This window comes from Mustelus asterias, chromosome 9 (genome assembly GCF_964213995.1).
Source record: "Mustelus asterias chromosome 9, sMusAst1.hap1.1, whole genome shotgun sequence".
NCBI classification, from domain to species: Eukaryota; Metazoa; Chordata; class Chondrichthyes; order Carcharhiniformes; family Triakidae; genus Mustelus; species Mustelus asterias.
The window spans coordinates 121,202,722-121,226,187 of NC_135809.1; the positions used below are offsets into that span (position 1 = coordinate 121,202,722).

The 23,466-nt window shown below is 41.5% G+C and overlaps 1 protein-coding gene across 7 annotated transcripts in view; it reads right to left on the reverse strand.

Annotated features, from left to right (window-relative positions):
- The window catches only part of ppfia1 (PTPRF interacting protein alpha 1), a 147,036-nt gene extending 123,964 nt beyond the window's left edge, over positions 1–23,072 (reverse strand). For 4 of the 7 annotated variants that reach the window (XM_078220975.1, XM_078220979.1, XM_078220977.1 and 1 more), the window contains exon 1: positions 22,397–23,072. In XM_078220975.1, coding sequence (XP_078077101.1) covers positions 22,397–22,639 — 243 coding nt within the window. In that variant the 5' untranslated portion in view covers positions 22,640–23,072. The remainder of the gene's footprint in view (positions 1–22,396) is intronic. The other 3 variants (XM_078220980.1, XM_078220982.1, XM_078220981.1) reach the window with 2 other exon arrangements.
- Positions 23,073–23,466: the final 394 nt, after the last annotated feature.

The window sequence follows — 23,466 nt, forward strand, 5'->3', positions numbered from 1 at the left end:
TAGTAGAGTGAAATTATTGAAATCGAATGACAAAATCTTTAGTTTCTTCCGACATTTGCACAAATGCTGCAATATTAGAGATTAGCGGATGATTGAACAAATAATGTTACCTTTCATAGAGAAGACCTTCAATCAAAGCACTACCCAAAAATTCAAACATCCCACAAAAATTACTTTTCAAAAGAGACTCTGGAACCTTGAGGAAAATAAATGGATGCAACAGTCACATACTGCTTTTGGTGACACTACAATGTAAATGCAGTAATGTATTGTCAAAACTGTCTTACAAAATAAAATTTCCTCTGGGTACTTTGTAAACCCAGCTAACTTCAATTTTAAATGTTTAGAGAGAAGAGGTTCTCTCCTCCATTCTAAATGTTTGAATATACTAATTGTTGACAGCACTTTTTCCAAAACCTATGCCTAAGCATACACGTGGCCCTTTGTTGGGCAAGACGGTTAGAATTCCAACCAGGCAGGAGCCAGACAACACACATGTAGTTCTGCCCGACTAAAATCGAAAATAAAACTGCTGGCATTAAGCAAGCAGCTGCACTTTAAACAAATACTTCATAGTGCTTCCAGCCAAGGAATACAAACAAGCAGAGGTGGTTACAAACAGAAGTAGCGCTCATGTCTTTTTCTTAATGGAAATTTCTCTCCTGTTTGATTCAGAGATGTCTTCATCAACACTGAACATCTAGTTTATATGGTCCAATAAATAGCCAGTAACCACAGAAATAGAATGACCAGAATCTTCATACAGAAGGAGACCGTTCTTGCCACAACTAATACTAGGCCGACATGACAACTCATTTCATGCAGTCCATTTTCCTCCCTCCCACAAACTCATTTACCCTCCAAGTAATTATCTAGTATCTATTTTAAAGTTGTAATCGACTTAGTATTAACCACCATTTGTGGTAAAGCCATTCCAGTAATTTTGTGAAATAAATTCTTCCAATCTCCCCCTTTAAGCTGTTTGCTTAATGCCAGTATTGTTTATTTTAAGATTTATGGCTTCTTGTCTTTAATTTATCATCAATGGAAATGTCCATGCATACTTTTTCTACCTCTTATCTTAAATATCTCCATTTCCCATTCGGAACAAATACAATTCTAATTGTACATTTCTTTTGTAACTTGCAAGTCTCATCACAGTTCAGTAGGTATTGCATTAATTCAAGATATTTGTGACAGCTCAAAACTGCACAATATTCTGATGTGATTTAATCACTTTTTTTGCAGTCATTCTAAGTTCACGGAAGTTGATAGTCAGTTATTACAATCTGGAGTGCACAGCCTGAAAAGGTGGTTGAGGTACATTCCCAGAGCACAAAACAATAATTAAGCACATTCATTACTAACTTCCAAAAGGAATTGGATAAATAATTAAAGGACACAGATTGCAGGGCCATTTTTGTGTAGGAATAAATGGGTCTTTTTCAAAGTGACAGGTAATGGCTGGTGGGGTCCCAAAGGAATCAATGCTTGGGCTCCAGCTAATCACATTATCGATTATTTGGATGAGGGAACCAAAAGTAATATTTCCAAGTTTGCTGATGACACAAAACTTGGTGGAAATGCAAGTGATGAGGAGGATGCCAAGTGGCTTCAAGGTGATTTAGACAAGTTGAGCGAGTGGACAAATACATGACAGATGCACTATAATGTGAATAAATGTGAAGTTATCCACATCAGATGGAGAAACAGAATGGCAGAGTATTATTTAAATGGTGATAGATTGGGAAACATTGACATATAAAGCGGCCTGGGCGTCTGAGTATGTCAGTCACTGAAAGCAAGCATGCAGGTACAGTAATCAGCTAGGAAGGTAAATGGTATGTTAGCCTTCAACGCAAGAGGACTTGACTTCATGTACAAGGATGTCTTACTACAGTTGAACAGGGCCTTGGTAAAACTACACCTGGAGTAGTGTGTGTACTTTGGTCTCTTTATCTTAGAAAGGATATACTTGCCATAGGAGGAGGAGTGCAGCAAAGAATCACCAGACTCATTCTGACAGGTTAGTCTGGATGCAGGGATGTTGTTCCTTCTGGTATCAAGAGGTATGGGGAGAGTGTGGGAGCATGCTGTTGAGATAGAGGATGATCCATGATCATTTTAAATGGCGGAGCAGGCTCAAAGGGCCGAATGGCCTACTCCTGCTATTTTACATGGGATTGGAAGATTGTGGGTTCAAGCTCTACTCCAGAAACTGGAGAATATGAATTGAACACTCCTCATAAAACCAATGACATTCAAAACAAATTTGTGAAGTTAGAGTAGCTATCTGTTGATGAACAGGCACTAATTGCACTACATTTAGTAATTTAGTACAACAAAATTACTGTGGTACAAAGATTCTTCACAACATTATCCTGGCTGCATGTGATGGCAAACATTGCACCATCACACCAATGCAACAAATTTACAGTCTCCAGAGAATATAACTACTACATTAGCAGAGATATGCTGATTCAGACTTACTTGACAAACCTACCAGCAGTGCACGGCAAATCCTGGTGATCATTTTGGACTACTGCCGAAGTCCTTCAGCAATTTGCCCAAAGCAAATGGTGTAATGCTTGGAAGAACTGCAACATTTCAAATGAATTCCTTACATCGAGGACCCCACCTAAAGGACTAAACTTGCCTCACAAACAATGGATAAACATAAAGCACCTCAGAACTGGTCGTGGTAGATGCTGCCACGTTCTCTACTGTTGGAAGACTGAAGCACTCATGTCACGCTCTTAATCAGCTCTTGAAGCACTTCAAACACTGCCCTCAGAGGAAATTCACAGGCAGCCTACAAAACATCCACACTGCTACAGCGGAAGTTTTGGTCTGGATATCAGACTTAGGTATTTCAAAGCCAAGTTCATTATAACCAAAACACTAATTTGGTTATGCTGTTTTCAAAGTTTAGGAGCCTCAAATTACTGTAGTTTTAGATATTACATATATGCGCACACAAGTTATTAGAAAGCACAAATGTAAAATGTGGTGTACTACCCTAAAATCTTTAGCCATCTTTCTACTTCAAAAGTTCTTTCATCATTTAAGTTACTCTGACCCACACAGCACCAATTTAAGGAACTAAGGGTCTAATTATCAAAATCTAAAACCATGAAAAACACGTGATCATGGAAAAACACAGCAATTAATTATTTAAGCAAAATGAAAAACACATTGGCTGTAAGGAGTTTTCTGTGGAAGCAGTTTCCTGTATACCCAGAACATTGTAATGTAAAATTGATATTTAAAATTATATTGTCTGCCATTGTAGAACTAAACTTCGAACTCAATGCAAACCATATTGGTTTTTGGGGTATAATTTACTAGTTGAACAGTACTATAATATGTGTGTTTAAAACCAATAAAACCTGCACAGAGAATGTAAAGAAAGCCTTTTAAATTGTTTATCATAGTTATGTTTCACTAAATACCAAAATTTATAAAACACACAGGTAAAACTTCCTCGACATCTGACAAACACTTCTCGAAGGCAGTAGCCAAAAGATGAGCACTTGAAACACTATTCCAAATAAAAACTGCAATGGAGTTACATGTCTCATGGCGGGTTAGGTTGATTGGCCATGTTAAAATTGCCCTTAGTGTCCTGAGATGCATAGGTTAGCGGGATTAGTGGGTAAAATATGTAGGGAAATGGAGGTAGGGCCTGGGTGGGATTGTGGTCGGTGCAGACTCGATGGGCTGAATGGCCTCTTTCTGTACTGTAGGGTTTCTATGATTCTATGATCTTTTTGATAGACATTCCATAGACAATTTGCACAGTAAAAAAAGTTGAAATTCCTTTTTTAATAACTGTAATTAACCTCAAACTATTTCAAAGTCACAACTACCTGTGATTTTGTTGGTGGGTTAATTGCTCAGAAATAAGACACGTTCATTTTTCATTGCAAGAAAATTCAGATCCAGAATATGCTGTTGCACTGTTTTGCTTGAACTCTTAATTTTGTTCTTAAAATCTAATCTAGTCTGTCTACAGCAGTAACTGGAAAGCAGTGCCCAAGTAGACTATTTTGCTTTCCTGGGGCAGCATGGTGGCACACTGGTTAGCACTGCTGCCTCAGCGCCAGGGATCTGGGATCGATTCCCGGCTTAGGTGACTATGTGGGATTTACACGTTCGCCCCATATCTGTGTGGGTTTTCTCCAGGTGCTCTGGTTTCCTCCCAGAGTCCAAAAGACGTGCTGGATAGGTGCATTAACCACGCTAAATTCTCCCTCAGTGTACGCGAACAGGCGCTGGAGTGTGGTGACTAGGGGGTTTTCACAGTAACTTCATTGCAATGTTAATGCAAGCCTACTTGCGACACTAATAAATAAACTTTAAACTTTATTGCAGTTTAAACAAGATATACACACTCTTGCTGTGAGAGCTGAATAGCCAATTAGCTAACTGGTTAAATCTGGTTTCTATAGTCCCAGTTCAGTTGGCTACAAATTCAGGGTTCTTTAGTGCAGTCTTGGTAAATCGAATTTAGAAGAGTGAGGGGTGACTTGATTGAAGAGTACCAGATCCTGAATGGACTTGACCAGATGGATGTAAAAAGGATGTTTCCTTCGTGTAGACGAGTTCAAAACTAAAGGGCTCTTTTTAAAATTAGGGGTCACCCTTAAAGAACAGAGATGAGGAGAATTTTGGAAAACTCTGCCTCAGGAGGTGTTGGAAGTGGGGTATATGAATATTTTTAAGGGCGAGGTAGATAGATTGTTAGGCACGATAATCAAAGGGCTTAAGGGGTAGATGGGAATGTGGAACTCGAAACACAAACAGATCACCCATGACCTTATTGAATGGTGGAGCAGGCTCGAAGGGCCAAATGGCCTACTTTTGCTCCTATTTTGTATGTTCGTACTTGAAAGGGTTCTTAAATCTGATCACAAAGTCATTTGTCCCACATTGCAATAGCAATATCACATCAGCATAATTTCCTACAACAGGCAGACCTAAAATACTGACAACCAGAGCAAAGGAAGTTTAATAAACTATAATAGCAGCTCCATAGTGACATTTTCAATTGGCTATTTTAAGTGCTTACCATGAATACTTGCATTGCTTTTGAATCACAGATTAAAGATGACCAAATTTAGCCAGAGTTACAAACCATAACTATTTTGGTTTTAAGAAAAACTTGATGCTATGCTTCAAGCATTGTTAAACCCTATTCTAATTAAAATACAGTCACACTTTTGCCAATCAGCAATAAATATGTTCAAAGGGCTTGAACTATTAAATACAATACTTAAACTATCATATTTGTGCTCCCCTTCATTCTTAAAATCACAAATGAAGATGCTTGCAGAAGCATCCATAATATCATCCAAGGGGACAGACTGCATCAAGAAAAGGGAGTCATATCACGGATAAACTTGGACAAATTTTCAAAGTTCGGAAGAGAAGCATAACTGTGGATACATAAGGGGAGAAGTTAAGAGCGCTGCTATGTTATTCATGAAACTCGACCGGTTAATGGCCTACAATGAAGGACCTTTTGCACCTGTCCAAGCTGGCCTACACGTGACTCTCATCCTATACAACCTGATTGTCCTTAGATAACAGGTTACTGGTCACTCAATCACAGAATACTACAGTGCAGAAGAGGACCTTTGGCCCATCAAGTCTGCACTGATGCATGAAATGCCCTGACCTGCCCGTCTAATCCCACTTGCCAGCATTTGGCTCATAGCCTTGAATGCTATGGCGTGCCAAGTAGTCATCCAGGTACTTTTTAAAGGATGTGAGGCAACCTGCCTCAACCATCCTCCCAGGCAGTGCATTCTAGACCATCACCACCCTTGAGTAAAAAATGTTTTCCTCAAAATCCCCCCTAAAACTCCCCTCACTTTTAACTTGTGTTCCCTCATAACTGACCCTTCAACTAAGGGGAACAGCTGCTCCCTATCCACGCCCCTCAATCTTGAACACCTCAATCAGGTCACCCCTCGGTCTTCTCTGCTCCAACGAAAACAACCCAAGCCTATCCAACCTCTCTTTATAACTTAAATGTTCCATCCCAGGCAGCATCCTGGTGAATTTCCTCTGCACCCCCTCCAGTGCGTTCACATCCTTCCCATAATGTGGTGACCAGAAGTGCACACAGTACTCCAGCTGTGGCCTCAAAGTTCTATACAACTCCATCATGACCTCTCTGCTTTTGTAATCTATACCCCGATTGATCAAGGCGAGTATGCCATATGCCTTTTTCACTTGCATCACAAGAACAAATTTTTAAAAGCATATTTATTGGGGAGGTGGGGGTAGGGTGCCCACTATTTAAAAGTGCAGGCATTGGTGAAGAGTGCAATCAAACCAATTATACAGCCCAATGATATGCACTGCCCAGAATTACATCCGAAATCAGCAAAGGCGCCAGCCATAAATCTGTGGCGAAGTCAGAACTGAATAGAACATAGAACATAGAAAGCCACAGCACAAACAGGCCCTTCGGCCCACAAGTTGCGCTGATCATATCCCTACCTCTAGGCCTATCTATAGCCCTCAATCCCATTAAATCCCATGTACTCATCCAGAAGTCTCTTAAAAGACCCCAACGAGTTTGCCTCCACCACCACCGACGTCAGCCGATTCCACTCACCCACCACCCTCTGAATGAAAAACTTACCCCTGACATCTCCTCTGTACCTACCCCCCAGCACCTTAAACCTGTGCCCTCTCGTAGCAACCATTTCAGCCCTTGGAAATAGCCTCTGAGAGTCTACCCTATCCAGACCTCTCAACATCTTGTAAACCTCTATCAGGTCACCTCTCATCCTTCGTCTCTCCAGGGAGAAGAGACCAAGCTCCCTCAACCTATCCTCATAAGGCATGCCCCCCAATCCAGGCAACATCCTTGTAAATCTTCTCTGCACCCTTTCAATGGCTTCAACATCTTTCCTGTAATGAGGTGACCAGAACTGCGCGCAGTACTCCAAGTGGGGTCTAACCAGGGTCCTATAAAGCTGCAGCATTATCTCCCGACTCCTAAACTCAATCCCTCGATTAATGAAGGCTAGTACGCCGTACGCCTTCTTGACCGCATCCTCCACCTGCGAGGCCGATTTAAGAGTCCTATGGACCCGGACCCCAAGGTCCTTCTGATCCTCTACACTGCTAAGAATGGTACCCTTCATATTATACTGCTGCTTCATCCCATTGGATCTGCCAAAATGGATCACTACACACTTATCCGGGTTGAAGTCCATCTGCCACTTCTCCGCCCAGTCTTGCATTCTATCTATGTCTCGCTGCAACTTCTGACATCCCTCCAAACTATTCACAACACCACCTACCTTGGTGTCGTCAGCAAACTTACCAACCCATCCCTCCACTTCCTCATCCAGGTCATTTATGAAAATGACAAACAGCAAGGGTCCCAGAACAGATCCCTGGGGCACTCCACTCCAATATTTAGGTGCCCTTTCTTTTGAATCAATACTGCAAAACTTGGACTACCCAAAATAATTCCTTTCTTTTTGCTCATTATGGTCACACGTTCTTGAGCAATTACTTTGTTTCGAAATAAAGCAGACATTTTCCTCCACTCCTCAAACACAAATAAGGGGTCAGGAAGAAGGGAGTCAGAAAGGGAAAAAGTGAGCAGCAGCTTACTTCCCCTTAAGGAGCTTTTCCATGTTTGCATCTGATTCTCTATTCCATCGCTGCATTCACTTGCAGTTTTGAGAGATACTATTGAATGGCATCAACAGTATTTGATACTGCAATTTGGGTGGGCCGTCTCATTGGCTTTCAAGTACAAAGCCGCATCAGTATTCAATTAACTCTGCATCTGTGATGGTGCTACTACCCAGGGTCAAGTGTAATGTTTCTATCACCCTGAATATTCCTTTTTCTCAACATAGATTAGGAGATTCAAGAATTATGCAGGCCCCAGTGCCTTCTTTCGGCCCCAAGTTCATGCAGAAAGTATTTTTCAAGATCACTCACTTTGATCCCTGACAAGGACTCGACATTTTTTCAAACAAAGTTTGACCCATTTCTGTTGCAATGAACTGCATTAGGGCGATCTTAACAACAGGATGAGATGATCACAAATCTTTTTGCTGAATAGTGGACAAGCTTGTAGTGCAGGAAATTGTGCCACAACAAATGGTAGCAGTAACAGACATTATGGCGGTCATTAGCTGGGAAAGAGCTACAATGTTCAATAAAAATGTTGAAACTATGTCAACACTGATTGATGTTAACTCGATCAAGATGATAAATCAAGGTCAAGTTTTGTTCACCTGTAGTACAAGAGCATAATGTAAATATATACCATATGTCAACATTGTTAATGAGCAAACTGATTTAAATATTTCAACTTTCTAACTAGTGTGAGCCTTCTGTTACTATATGTCAAAGAATACCTGCTGATTGAAGACAGAGGTGCACTGAGGGTTGCTGACAAAAGAAAAGTGGCTGAGGATGAAATTCAAAATGGGCTAAGGAAGATAGTGAGGATTACCTGATAAAACCATGGCAAAGTTATTAAATTGCTAATATCCTGATATTTCCTTCCCTCTCGTGATTCCCTATTGGTATATCGAATGGCCCATTGCACTATTCTTTCAAAAAGGAAAAAAAAGACTGGTGAAAGGATATTTTCTAATGAGGTATTCCACCATATGTATTTACTTTCAAGTCTGAACCTGGGATTCGTGACCAGCTATCTTGCAATTTTTGTCACATATCTTCACTTATGGAGAGATGCCACTTCAGGCGTGCTCATACACCTGGATGTGTTCAAATTACAGGTTTTACCACAGAACTCAATCTGCATTACAGAGCAACGACATTAATTTATACAGAAGCCTCCATTTTGAATAGACTGAATACCCTATTACTGCCTATCCTTCTGCATCCAGGTAGTTCTCAACACAAACATTTATCTATAAACTCCTAATGTGCTATTATGCATTTGGCATTGTAACAGTAATTTTTTGAAACAGCAAAATTGTTCTGATCCTACTGTTTCATGACCCACCCTATACCCAAGACAAAAGTCTGACCTTAAAAGAGGCCAAGACAAACTTCTCTGAACAGTATTCCTCTCATGCAGGGTAAAACTGACCCAAGCCAGGAATCGAACCCTGGTCCTGGCGCTGTGATGCAGCAGTGCTAACCACTGTGCCACCATGCCACCTGACAATTGCACAGCTAATATTCTCTCTTTTGATCATAAACTGCATGGAATAGAATTTGATGTACAGTCAAAATATTATGGGTGAAAAACTGATTTCTACATCGGCCCATCATTCTGGAGCATTCACTTATTTAAATCCAAAATATCCTGTTACATACTTAAGTTTCACGCTATTGTATTGAATTTAAAGGGCTGATCTTTCAAATTATGGAGATACACAAACAGGACAAGACAATGATGTAAAAAATCCATAATCCTAATAAAAATGGAACTAGTGTAATTAGTTATGTTACAGCAGTAATCCAGAAGCCTGGTCTAATAATCCAGGAGAATTTAGTGGACAGCTTAGGTGCCCACACTGGAGCTTTGTGAGCCATCTGCAAATAATACAATGCAGAGTAACAGGAGTTTTCAAAGGAAACATAGTGTTTCTATTTTCAATAATGAGACAATAGGAGCAGCTCGCTCTTAATCACTAGATCCATAACATTCAAATCAGTTGGGAAATGAATCCAACAACAAATAAAATAGAGCTACCTGTGCTTAGCTGGATTTCCAAGGTCACAGGCTATATGGGGGTAAACTTGCGATCTATAAGGCTTCAAATGTGCACCTAAATTGCTCAAAAGGACAATTGTACATTGCCCCAAGTTTTATTTGTGTTACAAATAGGCTTACATTAACACTGCAATTAAGTTACTGTGAAAATCCCCTAGTCACCACACTCTGGCACCTGCTCGGGTACACTGAAGTAGAATTTAGCATGGTTAATGCATCTAACCACCATGCCTTTCAGACTGTGGGAGGAAACCGGAGTACCGGGAAGAAATCCATGCAGACACGGGGGAACGGGCAGACTCCGCATAGAATGGCCCAAGCCAGAAATCAAGTCCCTGGCACTGTGAGGCAGCAGTGTTAACCACTGTGCCACCATGCTACCCACTAACATGACTGAACCCCACACTTCTGGATAATGCCTTCCAGATCTGAACCACTCTGTGAAAAGGTTTTTTCCCCACATTTGTTTCTTTGCAAATCACTTTAAATAAAGCCCAGGATATTTATTGTATGCTTTATTAACTGCTCTCTCCACCTGTCCTACCTTCAGTGATATATGTATACATATGCCCAGGTCCCTCTGTTCCTGCACCACCTTATGAAATGTATTTTACATACACAATTTTAAAATATGGGCAAAGCCATTTGCATAAGAATTTTTGTTTATTCAAGCGGGTTGTGAAATTTTGGAATTCTCCACCTGAGGGCTGTGGAAGCAGAGTCATCGAGTATGTTTGACAGAGAACAACCAATTTCTAAATACCAACGACAAAGGGCTGTGGAGATTATGGGGAGGGCATTGAAGTGGATGATCAGCCATGGTATCTTGAATGGCAGAGTAGGTTCGATCGGCTGAATGGCCAACCCCTGTTCCTATGATATGAAAAACATTATTTTGAAGTGGATCTGTTTCAGCTAAAAATAAATTTGGCACATTTCAGCACCCTCCATGCATACAAATGAGCTGTTTTGCCAGTTACTGCCAGCCATGTCAAATATGACCAATTTTTATTGAATTCAGCTTTCTCTCATTGTTGAATAAACATGGTTGGTTACTGTCACCAACACTAAAGCTGTCCACATGCATAGCTCAATCAGTGGGATTTCCCATTTGATAATTCCACTGACTCTTGGTTCAGACACAAAATGTTGTTAACCATATCCAAACATGAAATAACTGATAGCATCATTTCAATTGCTGCCACAGAAAAGAGTTGTTCTTGGGATGTACGCGGAATCGAGAATTTCAGCATGTCATTTATCAATTAAATTGCACTTTCACATCCTGTTCTGGAAAAGTGAAAAATGCTAATTAAATATAGCAAACGTTTTGTCCTTTATGACAAAAACTTGCTATACTTGCCAGGCAGGTGTAGGAAGTTTCTCTTAGTTGGGACAGAGCCTCTAGAACCAGGAGTTAATGTCTCAAAATAAGAGTTAGGCCATTTAGGTGAAGAGGAATTTCTTCACTCAGAGGGTGGTGGTTCTTTGTAATTCTCTATCACTGAGTATATACAAGACAGGTCATTAGATTTCTAGATAATCAAGATAACAAGGGATATGGGGACAGTGCAGGAAGATGGTGTTGAGGTAGATCATCAGCATGATCTAATGATCTAGTATAGTGGAGCAGGCTCAAAGGACCCACTCCTGCTCCTACTTTATATGTACCGCATCTACAGCAAGGCACTGATGGCACAGTAACTAAAGTCACCACCAGGCATGAAGATTTGCAGTCCTGAAATGTTCCTGCTCAACTGTATCTGTACACCAAGTCAACTGGGAAGGGAAAGAGAACACAAGGGTGTATAGAGGAAGAGAATGTGTGTGTGAGAGAGTGAGAAAGTGAGAGACAGCGTGAGCACTTAATACTCTGCAGCATATTTCACATCACGTGAAATTTCACTATTACTATGAATTTAGAGGATTGAGGGGAAAAGGGAATTTAGAAAGGGAAAATTTCACTTGGTGCTAGCAACTGAATTGCTACTAATGATACGATTCTGACTGGCATACAATCAATTAAAATCCAATCTTAAGTGCAATGCAGCTTGCAATTTGTGCTAAGTAATCTGGGTAACATTTTAAAAGTTAGCTCAGATAACCTGTTACAACCCTACAATTAAACCCAATGTTAACCTACGGAATGTGTATCACACTCATCACTGGAGACAAAGGATTGCCCAGATCAGGAATTAACTCAGTCTAAAAACTCACTATATGCAACTCAAAACTAGGGACCCATGGGACACTGTGGACCATCAGACTGTGGTCAAATACAATTCTGTAATCTCATGGCCCTGCATAACCCCACCCTTCTACTTGCAAACTGTGGATCAATCCTGGTTCAAATGAAAAGCTTAGGAGGGAATGCCAGGAACAGCATCCGGCATACCTAAAAAAACGAGGTGTCAACCTGGTGAAGCTTCAACACAGGACTACCTGCATGACAAGCAGCAAAAATATCAAGTGATAGTCGGAGCACAGCAATCCCACAACCAACAGATCAGATCCAAGCTCTACAGTTCTGCCACACCCAGTCACATATGGTACTGGACAATCAAATAACAGAAAGAGGAGACTTCACAAATTTCCGATTTTTAATGAAGATTGGGAACCCAGCATATCAGCACAAAAGACAATGCTGAAGCATTTGCAGCCATCTTCAGCCAAAAGTGCTCAGTGGATGACCCAACTTGGCCTCTTCCTGAAATCCCCAGCATTACAGATGCCAGTTTTCATCTAATTTGATTCACTCCACATGGTATCAAGAAATGGCTGAAGACACTGGATATTACAAAGCTCTGGGCCCTGAAAATACTCCAGAAATGGTACTGAAAATTTGTGCTCCAGAATTAGCCATGTCCCTGGTCATGCTGTTCCAGTAAGAAGTCTCACAACACCAGGTTAAAGTCCAACAGGTTTATTTGGCAGCAAACGCCACTAGCTTTCGGAGCGTGCTGCTCCTTCATCAGGTGAGTGGGAGATCTGTTCACCTCATGCTGTTCCAGTACAGATACAACACTGGCATCTACCCAGCAATGTAGAAAATTGTCCAGTTATGTTTTGCCCACAAAAGCAGGACAAATTACCGCCCCATCACTCTACACTTGATTACCAACAAAGTGATGAATGTGTGGCTGACAGTGCTTTCAAGTGGCACTTACTCAGCAATGACCGGCTCACTGGCACTCAGTTCGGGCTCTGCTAGGGCCACTCCAGACCTCATTACAGTCAGAGTCCAAATATGGATAAAAAAGGTCAACTGCAAAGATGAGATGATATTGACTGCCCTTGATATCAAGGCAGCATTTGACAGAATAAGGCATCAAGGAACCCGAGCAAAAATGGAGTCTATGGGAAGGGGGGCTCCTGCACCATCACTGGGTCAAAATCCTGGAACTCTCTTCCAAACAGCACTGTGGGTGTAGCTGTACCACATGGACTCCAGTGGTTCAAGAAGGTGGCTCAAAACCACCTCCTAAAGACAATTCGAAATGAACAATAAATGCTCACCAAGATGACACGGTCCACATCCCGTAAAAGAATAAATTTTTAAAATTAAAACACAGTTCATGAAACAAGTTAGATGTGATAATCTGCCTTCTCAATTATTTCTTTTTTTTTACTGCTGGACACCTCCCAACTTTCATCAGTACTGTATCAAAAAGAACCTGCACAAGAAAAAAAAACTGTTAAACATCACAGAGCCAGATTTATTCCTATGTGCACAAATCTAGAAATAGCATCTGTTGATTCGAATGTAACAGAAGGCTTTTAGAAAGTCACTCACATTCTCTTTCTAACCTCGTGAGAGGAATAAGATTGAGAATGAATGTTTTCCAGTATCTTACATATTTCTCACCAGTACTGTTGTAACACAAAAGGGAGTGACCTCAAAAATCAACTGATGCAAAGCCACTACTTCAGCCAGATTACATTAGCTTGACAAAACATATTTGCCTGATAAAGACATGGATTTCCAATGGTTTAGTCTGCTAGGAGATTGTCAAGATTTTCTCTTTCTGGCAAAAAAAACTATACTTGCACTACAAATTTAACTATTCAATGAATTTGTCTAATGAAAGATAGTTCAAAGAAAAAAGTCCAACCTTACAGAACATATATGGAACGAAATTTGAGTTGCAAGTTATAATCCAGACAGGAGACAGATGTTCAAAACCGTGACTTCATGTATACAGCACGCTACAATTTAGATTGCTCTAGATTTGAAATGTTTTCTACTTCAAACTGTATTAACTGGTGCTAATTAATACCATTATGTATCTTAAGGTTAAGAAAGCCAAGTTTATAAACTTGGTATAAAATAGTTTTAAGCAGATTTAAACAAATATGATGTAAACAGATGCACCTTTCCCATCAGGGCTACATACATATTCAATCAGTGGCAAGGTAAGCGTGCTTTTGGGTAAGTATTACTGCTGTCAGCTCAACTGTTTTTAAACTGGGTTCGCCTGGTTACAGGGAGTCTGGTAGGTTTGCTCCATTATCGGTGTCACTAAGTTAGCAGTGTGGCAATATACAAGGCAAGTTGCATTGAAACTGACTGAACTGAAAAATATTTAGCCAATGATTTAGCCTGAATCAGCATTACCCAGGTTGTATCTAATCCACAGAGTAAACAGATGATTTGACTTTCTAACAAAGAAAGACTTTTACTATCAACAATCAGCTCTGTACTCAACCTCGCTTCCCAGTAACTTGGGAGTTTTTTCAGATACAATGCAAGCTTTCTGCTCAGCACTGAACACCTTTGCAAAAAAATACAAAAATAATTTCAAATAAATGCTTTAAGCACAGATGGGGTTGGTTGTCTTTCAATTTCAGCAGAACAGAATACAGGGGGTACTGTATAGACTGTTATATACCCTTTCTTCCTGCAGACTTCAGATTCATCCCCCAGCCCCCACACCATAACCAACGTCATGCAGGAAATCCTACCTTCCAACTAATCCATAATTTAAAACTATTATATGATTTTGCAAGCCCCACAGTTAAAATACAAAGCTTCCTGCTTCCTACCATTCCCACACTTTTTCACTGCTGCATTAGCTAACAACTCTTTAAAAATGACCATGGCTTTCTATAATAATCCTGAAAGCGGTCTAAATTCAAAATGCTTTTCTTAAAATGCAATGTTTTTAACAGGATGATATAAAACTAATAATATAAAACCCCCATGTATGCTGGAAAACTGAAATAAAAACAAATTGTTGGAAATATTCAGCAGGTTTTCCATCAGAATTGAAACCATAACTCACTCACTCTATCTCCACAGATGCTGCCTGACCTTGGAATAATATTTCCTATATTTTCTCTTTTTAAAAATAGGTTTATTGTAGTAAGTGCTGCTGAAGCATACCGAAAACAACACACTAAAAGATGAAGTCAGTTTAGGAAGGAATGTACATGGAGAAATTATTTGGTTCAGAGTTGGGCAGAGTTCTTCACAACCGTAAATCAGTGCATAAAAGTTAATCTTTGATATCCTTCCAAAAATTTGCCAACCCAGTTAAGTAGGATCAGAACGTTCCCCACAGTAATAAGCCGCATTCTTTGTGTCGGCCACTGGGGTGGCTATTCCACAAATTATCTATCTGCAACATCACTCCATCCTCATGCATCCAGCTGTTGCCATGGGCATGCACAAAATCTTCTGCAGAGAAATGAATTTTGGCATAGTTTTACATCGGAAAATTACCATAAGCTTTAATTTCATTGTCAATCATGCATGCTTATGCCATCTTATCTTCTCATGCGAGATGATTTACATTAGAACTATTCTTGAACCTTTCCACTCTACAGTTCGGCTACTGGGCATATTGAAATTCATTGGCATTTCTTCTGTTGCCGATGTGACAGAATGGGTACTCATGTTTTTGCCTGTACCTGATGATAAATCATCAGAATCTGGTAATTTTGGCAACAAGGTTTCTTGGTACTCAGTGATTATTAGTTTCCTGCTGCAACATTTGACATTTTTGTTCCATAAAGCAGTTAAGACAACTCACTGTTTCTCTGAAATCTTTGCTGGACTCAGGGTTTGATTCAGGCCATTTAAGAGTGCATATATACACACTGCGCTTCTGGTGACAATGTAACAATTCTGATGATTTTCCAGGGCCCATTCTAAAACATTCTTCTGAGATCAGGCCAGTGTTTGGTCCTTTTTCTTATGGCCTTGGGCATCTTCTTCGGGGCAGATTCCTCCACCTTCCATTCTCACACCACTTAATTGCACAAACACTGAATCGCCTCACCGAAGCAGTTACCTCTTGAGTTGGCAAATATTACGACTTTCAGCTTGAAATCAGCTTCATTCTTCACCTCTCCCACAGTCCGAAAGACATGCTGGATAGGTGCAGGCCATACTAAATTCTCCCCAGTGTACCCGAACAGGTGCTGGAGCGTGGCGACTAGGGGATTTTCACACTAATTTAATTGCAGTGTTAATGTAAGCCTACTTATGACACTATTAAATAAAACTCAAACTTGCTGGAAGACTCATTTCTCTTTGTTGTCTGTTCCTCATGGTCTTAAACTCCCACTCATCTTCACAACAGTCTGCATCATCTGCTTGATCCCAGTTATACGGTAATGGTATTTGTGGAGTGAAAAACTAAGGCTGACAGCTAATGAGAATAAAACACGTCATGGTTGAAGAGGTCAACTTGTATGCTGAATACATATAAAAACATGATCTTTTAGACCGATAAAATAGAGTTGTCTCATCCACCAGGTCGACTTGTACGCTGTAATCTATTATTCTTTTATATTAAATCTAACTGTCTTTTTCAGGTAACAAAACTGCAGATCCAGATTTTCTTCATTTTATGATTCTACTGCTGCAAAAGAGAGCTGGAATGTACTGGTATAAACCAAGTTTTCTTTCATTCCAAAACTGCTGTTAAAGCACTAATGTACTCTGAATCTTGGCAGAATCTGACATCAGAACAAAGCAGGGCAAGATTCCGTTAAGGAATGTGACTTTCATAAGCAAAATACACACACAAAAAGTCTAGAATCAACCCAAAGCTGAAACTGCTTTGCACCAGTAGTAAATTTGTATGAATGCACTACTAATGGGCAGTGATTAGCACTGCTGCCTCACAGCGCCAGGTACCCGGGGTTGATTCCCACCTTGGGTCACTGTATATGCAGAGTTTGCACGTTCTCCCCTTGTCTGCGCGAGTTGAGCACCCATTCCAAAACATTCTTCTAAAATCAGGCCAGTGTTTGGTCTTTTTTCTCATGGCACAGTGGCTAGCACTGCTGCCTCACAGTACCAGGGATCCGAGTTTGATTCTCGGCTTGGGTCGGTGTCTGTGTAGAGTTTGCACGTTCTCCCCGTGTCTGTGTGGGTTTCCTCCCACAGTCTGAAAGACGTGCTGGTTAGATGCATTGACCTGAACAGGTGCCGGACTGCGGCAACTAGGGGAATTTCACAGTAATTTCATTGCAGTGTTAGTGTAAGCCTTACTTGTGACTAATAAGTAAACTTTAAACAGTTGAGCTTGGGGATATTCTTCAGGGCAGATTCCTCCTTCCATTCTCACACCACTTAATTTCAGAAACACTGAATTCCCTCACCGAAGCAGTTATCTCTCGAGTTAGCAAATATTATCACTTGAAATCAGCTTCATACTTCACCTCTCCCACATCAACGGTGATGAAGTAGAAAGGGTCGAGAGCTTCATGTTTTTAGGCGTCCAGATCACCAACAACCTGCCCTGGTCCCCCCATGCCGACACTATAGTTAAGAAAGCCCACCAATGCCTCTACTTTCTCAGAAGACTAAGGAAAGTTGGCATGTCAGCTACGACTCTCTTACAGATGCAGCATAGAAAGTATTCTCTCTGGTTGTATCACAGCTTGGTATATGGCTCCTGCTCTGCCCAAGACCGCAAGAAACTACAAAAGGTCGTGAATGTAGCCCAAACCATCACGTAAACCAGCCTCCCATCCATTAACTCTGTCTACACTTCCCGCTGCCTCGGAAAAGCAGCCAGCATAATTAAGGACCCATGCACCCCGGACATTCTCTCTTCCACCTTCTTCCGTCAGGAAAAAGATACACAAGTCTGAGGTCATGTACCAACCGACTCAAGAACAGCTTCTTCCCTGCTGCTGTTAGACTTTTGAATGGACTTACCTTGCACCCTAGCCATGACTGTAACACTACATTCTTCACTCTCTCCTTTCCTTCTCTATGAACGGTATGCTTTGTCTGTATGGCGTGCAAGAAACAATACTTTTCACTGTATGTTAATACATGTGACAATAATAAATCAAATCAGTCTGAAAGACGTGCTGGTTTAGGTACATTGGCCATGCTAAGTACTCCCTCAGTGCACCCGAAAAGGCGCAATTAGGGGATTTTCACAGTAACTTCATTGCCATATGAATGTAAACCTACCTGTGGCAATAATAAACTTTTTTTAAAACTTTAAACGTCTTTCCACACCGTACATAGGGCATGGGACCACCAAACAGTTGCTTCGATGAATCAAACAGTTGCCTTAGAAATATGAACTTGCCAGATGCACAACAGTTTTTCATGCTACCATTCAAAAACAAAAGGACATCAATTCTGCAATGCAACTGCAACAACACATTACATCGACACACAAATGTAGAATGCACACTGCATAATACTCTCATAGAAGAGTACAAGAAAGTCCTTTAAATTTGTTTTTTGCAGTTAAACAAGATAGCCAAAGAGAATTTGCTCATCGCACCCTTACATTTTACCATTCAAAAAGATACCATCCTACTTGGCATATCTGTGCGCTATAAAGTTCACCTGTCGCACTGTTAAACAGAGATCAAACTGCAGACAATTATGCAAAAGTGAACTTTAATTTTAATCAGCAGCAAATGCCTCGAGCAGTTTATCTAACGAGATGAATGCAAGAGTATGCATCTTCAAAGGTTTGCGACTCTCCAATCATCTCATTAATTGGTGCATAACAGTTAACAGAACCTCAACTACATCACACCTAAATGACAATGCTGAGCACTGGCACTGAATGCAAAATAGACTTCATGCATCATGACAATTGTGACTCATATGTGCTGTCCATAAACAATATATTACTATTCTTCCGGCTTTGGCGTAAACCAGCAGTTCCAAACTTGTATCTCTATGTAAACAATTAACTACCATTAACAAAAGCTTCCACACACATGGAGGATCTTGTTTTTCTTGCCCCCTCGTCCCTTTCACTGGCTTAAAAACCTAAACATTTCTATCTTTCTTCAGTTCATTGACCAAAAACCTTAACTCTATTTTCCTCCATTGATGCTGCCTGACTTGTTGAGTTTCTCCAACTTACTTTGTTGTTATTACAGTGACTGATAACCTCAGGTTGAACATCACACTTTAAAGGATGTCACAATTGAAAAAGACACGCATTTACAAAGGATTGTGCAGTTCCACAGACACTAATTATGTGTGATTCAGTCAGAATGATCTTTGGAAATTTTGTCTTAATGTTCACTTCATAAATCATTTTTTTCCCTGCGGTTTACAGAAAGTACCTGCCATGTTTCCTCTTAGAGTTATAGAGGTTTACAGCATGGAAACAGACCCTCCGACCCAACTTGTCCATGCCGCCCAGTTTTTACCATTAAGCTATTCCCAATTGCTCGCGTTTGGCCAATATCCCTCTAGACCAATCTTACCTACGTAACTGTCGAAATGCATTTTAAAAGACAAAATTGTACCCACCTCTACTACTACCTCTGGCAACTTGTTCCAGACACTCACCATCCTGTGTGTGAAATAAATGCCCCTCTGGACCCTTTTGTATCTCTCCCCTCTCACCTTAAACCTATGCCTTTAGTTTTAGACTCACCAACCATTGAGAAAAGATGTTGACCATCTACCTCATCTATGCCCCTCATTATTTTATAGATCTCAGGAACATCACCCCTCAGCCCTCTACGCTCCAGGCTAGGCTGCTGAATGTCTGGTGAAAAGCTGAATTGCTTGTCTTTTGATATATTGAGGAAATGTAGAAAGGTACAAATGAATATCAGCAAATAAATGAGAATGATCTCAAACAGCAGCTCTTGACAAGGAAACAGCAACACCAACTGATAAAAACCAGCAACCCTGGTTATGTAGTGACAGGTAGGAACAACTCACCAAGGAAACTTGCAGAGATTAACTACAAAGAGATGAGAAAAATGATAATATGGATGGAGGAATCCATTGCAAACTAGTCAAGGGAGACCAGGAGAACTAGCAGCGATTTCAAATCAGTCCAGCTTTTCATTTGACATACAGCATGGTAAACAACTGTTGCAGTATTACTGTGAACAACTTTTAACTGTGGTTGAAGTCTTCAGTGTTACTTGCCTCTGGCTGCCCCACACCACAAGGTCCACAACTTAGAGGAAATGAAACTATATCCCAATGTGCAAAAAAAAGTTTAATCCATGTACACAAACGTTTGCCCTTTTTAAAAATGAAATGCATCACATCAAAGGCCATGCTGTCATTATATCATCGCCTGGGTAAAACATCATGGCACCAAAAACAAGCCCAACACTTCCTAATAACATGTTGTTTTAACACAACTGTGCAGTCCATCCATGTAAGCAGTTAAATCTGGTACTAATACCAGCTGTCTGTAAAACACTTTTTACAATATTAAAGTGCATTCTTTCAGGTTATAAACTTACAAAATAATAAACTTTTCAGAGATTGTAAAACATGTTTTTCATACAAGTAAAAACCATTTAGGCCTGAAGAATCTGTAGATTCCATAACCTGAACCCCCCACACAAGATTGAAATAGAAAAAGGCGGCACTTTTAAGCCCATAATCCTCAAAATACAATTCATGGTTACAACCAGTATTGAGGGCAGAATCGCAGTGTTGCAATTCTTCAGATTGCTTTATATTTTCACATCTCTTTATTCCCAAGATATGATATTACATACAGGTGACAGATAATATGTTTTTTATTTTTACTGACTCAGCATCAGTAACTTGTAAATAAGCTTAACCAAAGCCTTGAAATGGCCCAGACGAATTGTAAAACACAATAAAAGTAGAAGCTCTGTTCCTATGCAAATACGTGCAGTGTTATTTGTTTAGGACCAAATAATTAATCAAAGATCTACAAAACAATCAGTTGTTTCGAGAAAGTAAAGTTTGTGCAACACTTCCTGTGCTGATCTATTTAAAACCAAAACTGCTTTTGTTCAAAGTCTAACAATACAAGTTATAACTGTAACATAGACATTATGCCAACTTAGTTCTACCAATCATAACACAAATAACTACAATAATCAAATGAAGACAATCATATATTACAATTAGAACTCAAATACTTGCATATACTAAAGAACAATGTACTATTTTAGGCTTTGGGAAGGGTTTGCGTGGTGTACAAGTTTTATCCAGCATTTAAAGTTAACATCTTCCATTCAAAACCACGGCAACAACTTTTCCAATCATATTACATAGACCATAGATGACAGTCTGTGTATAACCCATGCAGTCCAACTCTGAAGGATAACCACCTTCACACAATGCAAAATAACAGACACATTCCAATAAGAACTGTAAACACAATGCACAAATTAGGTAAGTGCATGAACAACAGCACAGACGACTTGATGTAAATGTCAGATTACCAAATCTCTTTGCTTAGAAATCATAGAAACCCTACAGTGCAGAAGGAGGCCATTCGGCCCATCGAGTCTGCACGGACCACAATCCCACCCAGGCCCTACCCCCATATCCCTACATATTTACCCGCTAATCCCTCTAACCTACGCATCTCAGGACTCGAAGGGGCAATTTTTAGCATGGCCAATCAATCTAACCCGCACATCTCTGGACTGTGGGAGGAAGCCGGAGCACCCGGAGGAAACCCACGCAGACACGAGGAGAATGTGCAAACTCCACACAGACAGTGACCCAAGCCGGGAATCGAACCCAGGTCCCTGGAGCTGTGAAGCAACACGTAGCAAAATCAACAATGCATCTTTAATAGTAAACAACTAGCTTGTCCAAAGTTTAGATCATTTTATGTTTATACCCTCTGTATCAGAGGTGAACATGCCTTATCGCTAACAATAACTGCGAGACTGGCGTCTGCCATTTGAAATCACCTCGTCACCCAAAAGTGTGTGTTTGGTGTGCTTAAATGAACACATTCTGTTCCTAAACGCGATTGTGTTCAGAAGCAGACCATGCCCTTCTAAAAAAAAGCAGCCGGGGGAGGGGGGGGGGGGGGGAGAGACGTAACGGGTGGGGTTTTGTAATGAAATAATTACATTCCTCTCCATCCCGAGTAAATTGCTTCCTACTTTACAAGAAGAACATGGGTTAAATCGAGCTGAATATGTCACATTCTTGCACAAAGTATGGTTGTGTGTGGGGGATCGTAACTCTTGGATTAGAGAGAGACAACAAAAAGATCTGCCACGAGAAGAACCCTCCTTTAAAACAGAAGTTTGTTTTTTGTTTAAAAAAAGAGGATCTGGTTTTATAAAAGTCCCTGCAGCTTGTTGCTAATAAGAGGGGGGGGGGGGGGGAGAGAGAAGAGGTAAGGGTCTGGAGACTGAGTTTAGGGGGGCTGTTGAAGGGGGGCTGTTGAAGGGGGCTCCCTCCCCAACTCTTACCTGAGGTAAGGCGGTGTTGAGCTGCCGCTGCAGAGAGTCCCTCTCGTGGAAAGCCTCCTGCATCTTGGCCTGACACAGGGCCAGCGAGTCCTGGCTCTCCCGCAGGCTCTCCAGCAGCTTGTCGCGCTCGTCCAGCATGTTCACCATCAGCTGCTCGAAGTTGGCCTCGGTCTCGGCGCCGTACTGCGAGCCCCGCGGGCTCAGCGTGTCCTCGCTGATGGTCGGCATCACCTCGCACATCATCTTCGGCAGGAGGCCGGGAGGAGAAGAGGGGGTGGAGGCCCGGGGGGGGGGGGGGGGGAGAAGAGAGAGAGGAGGGGACTGGGGGCCGGTGTGCGGCCTAGACTCAAAAACCCCCCTCCCCGGGGGAGGGGTCGGTGAGTCTAGCAAATGTTTATAATGATTATAAAACAACACCCGGGGCTCAGAACGGCGACAGGCCGGGCCCCCGGCTCATCCCGGCCGGCAAAACACCGAGAGAGAAATTTAAATAATAAATAAATACACCCTCCCTTTTTTTTTGTCCTCCCCCGCTGCTGCTTCCTCCTCCTCCTCCGGTCTGCTGAATGCCCCCGGGACCGCTCGCACCGAGCTTTCTTTCCCTCACATCCCCTCTCTGCCTCTCCCGCTTTCTCCCTGGAGGGCGTCCGCGATCCCGACAAAATGTCCGCGCCTCCCCTTGCGCGCCCGCGTCGCCCGCCTACCCACAATCCCTCCCGCCGCGGGGGGGCGCGCGGGCGCGCGGCCCACACCGGCTGCGCGCGCACCTCACGGACTGCTCCGCCCCCCCGGAGGGGGGGTGCCGGCGAGGACACACGCGCATGCGCAGGCACCTCACCCACCGTGTTGGAGTCCCTCCTCCCTTCCCGCCCCCGTCTCCGCTTATTGTCAGCCCCGCCCCTTTCCACCCCTTTTTCAAGTGAGTGGGAATTCTGCTGAAGGGGCTTGGAGCTCCGAAAGCTCGTGTGGCTTTTGCTACCAAATAAACCTGTTGGACTTTAACCTGGTGTTGTTAAACTTCTTACTGTGTTTGGGTACACTCGGAGAATTTAGCATGGTCAAACCACCTT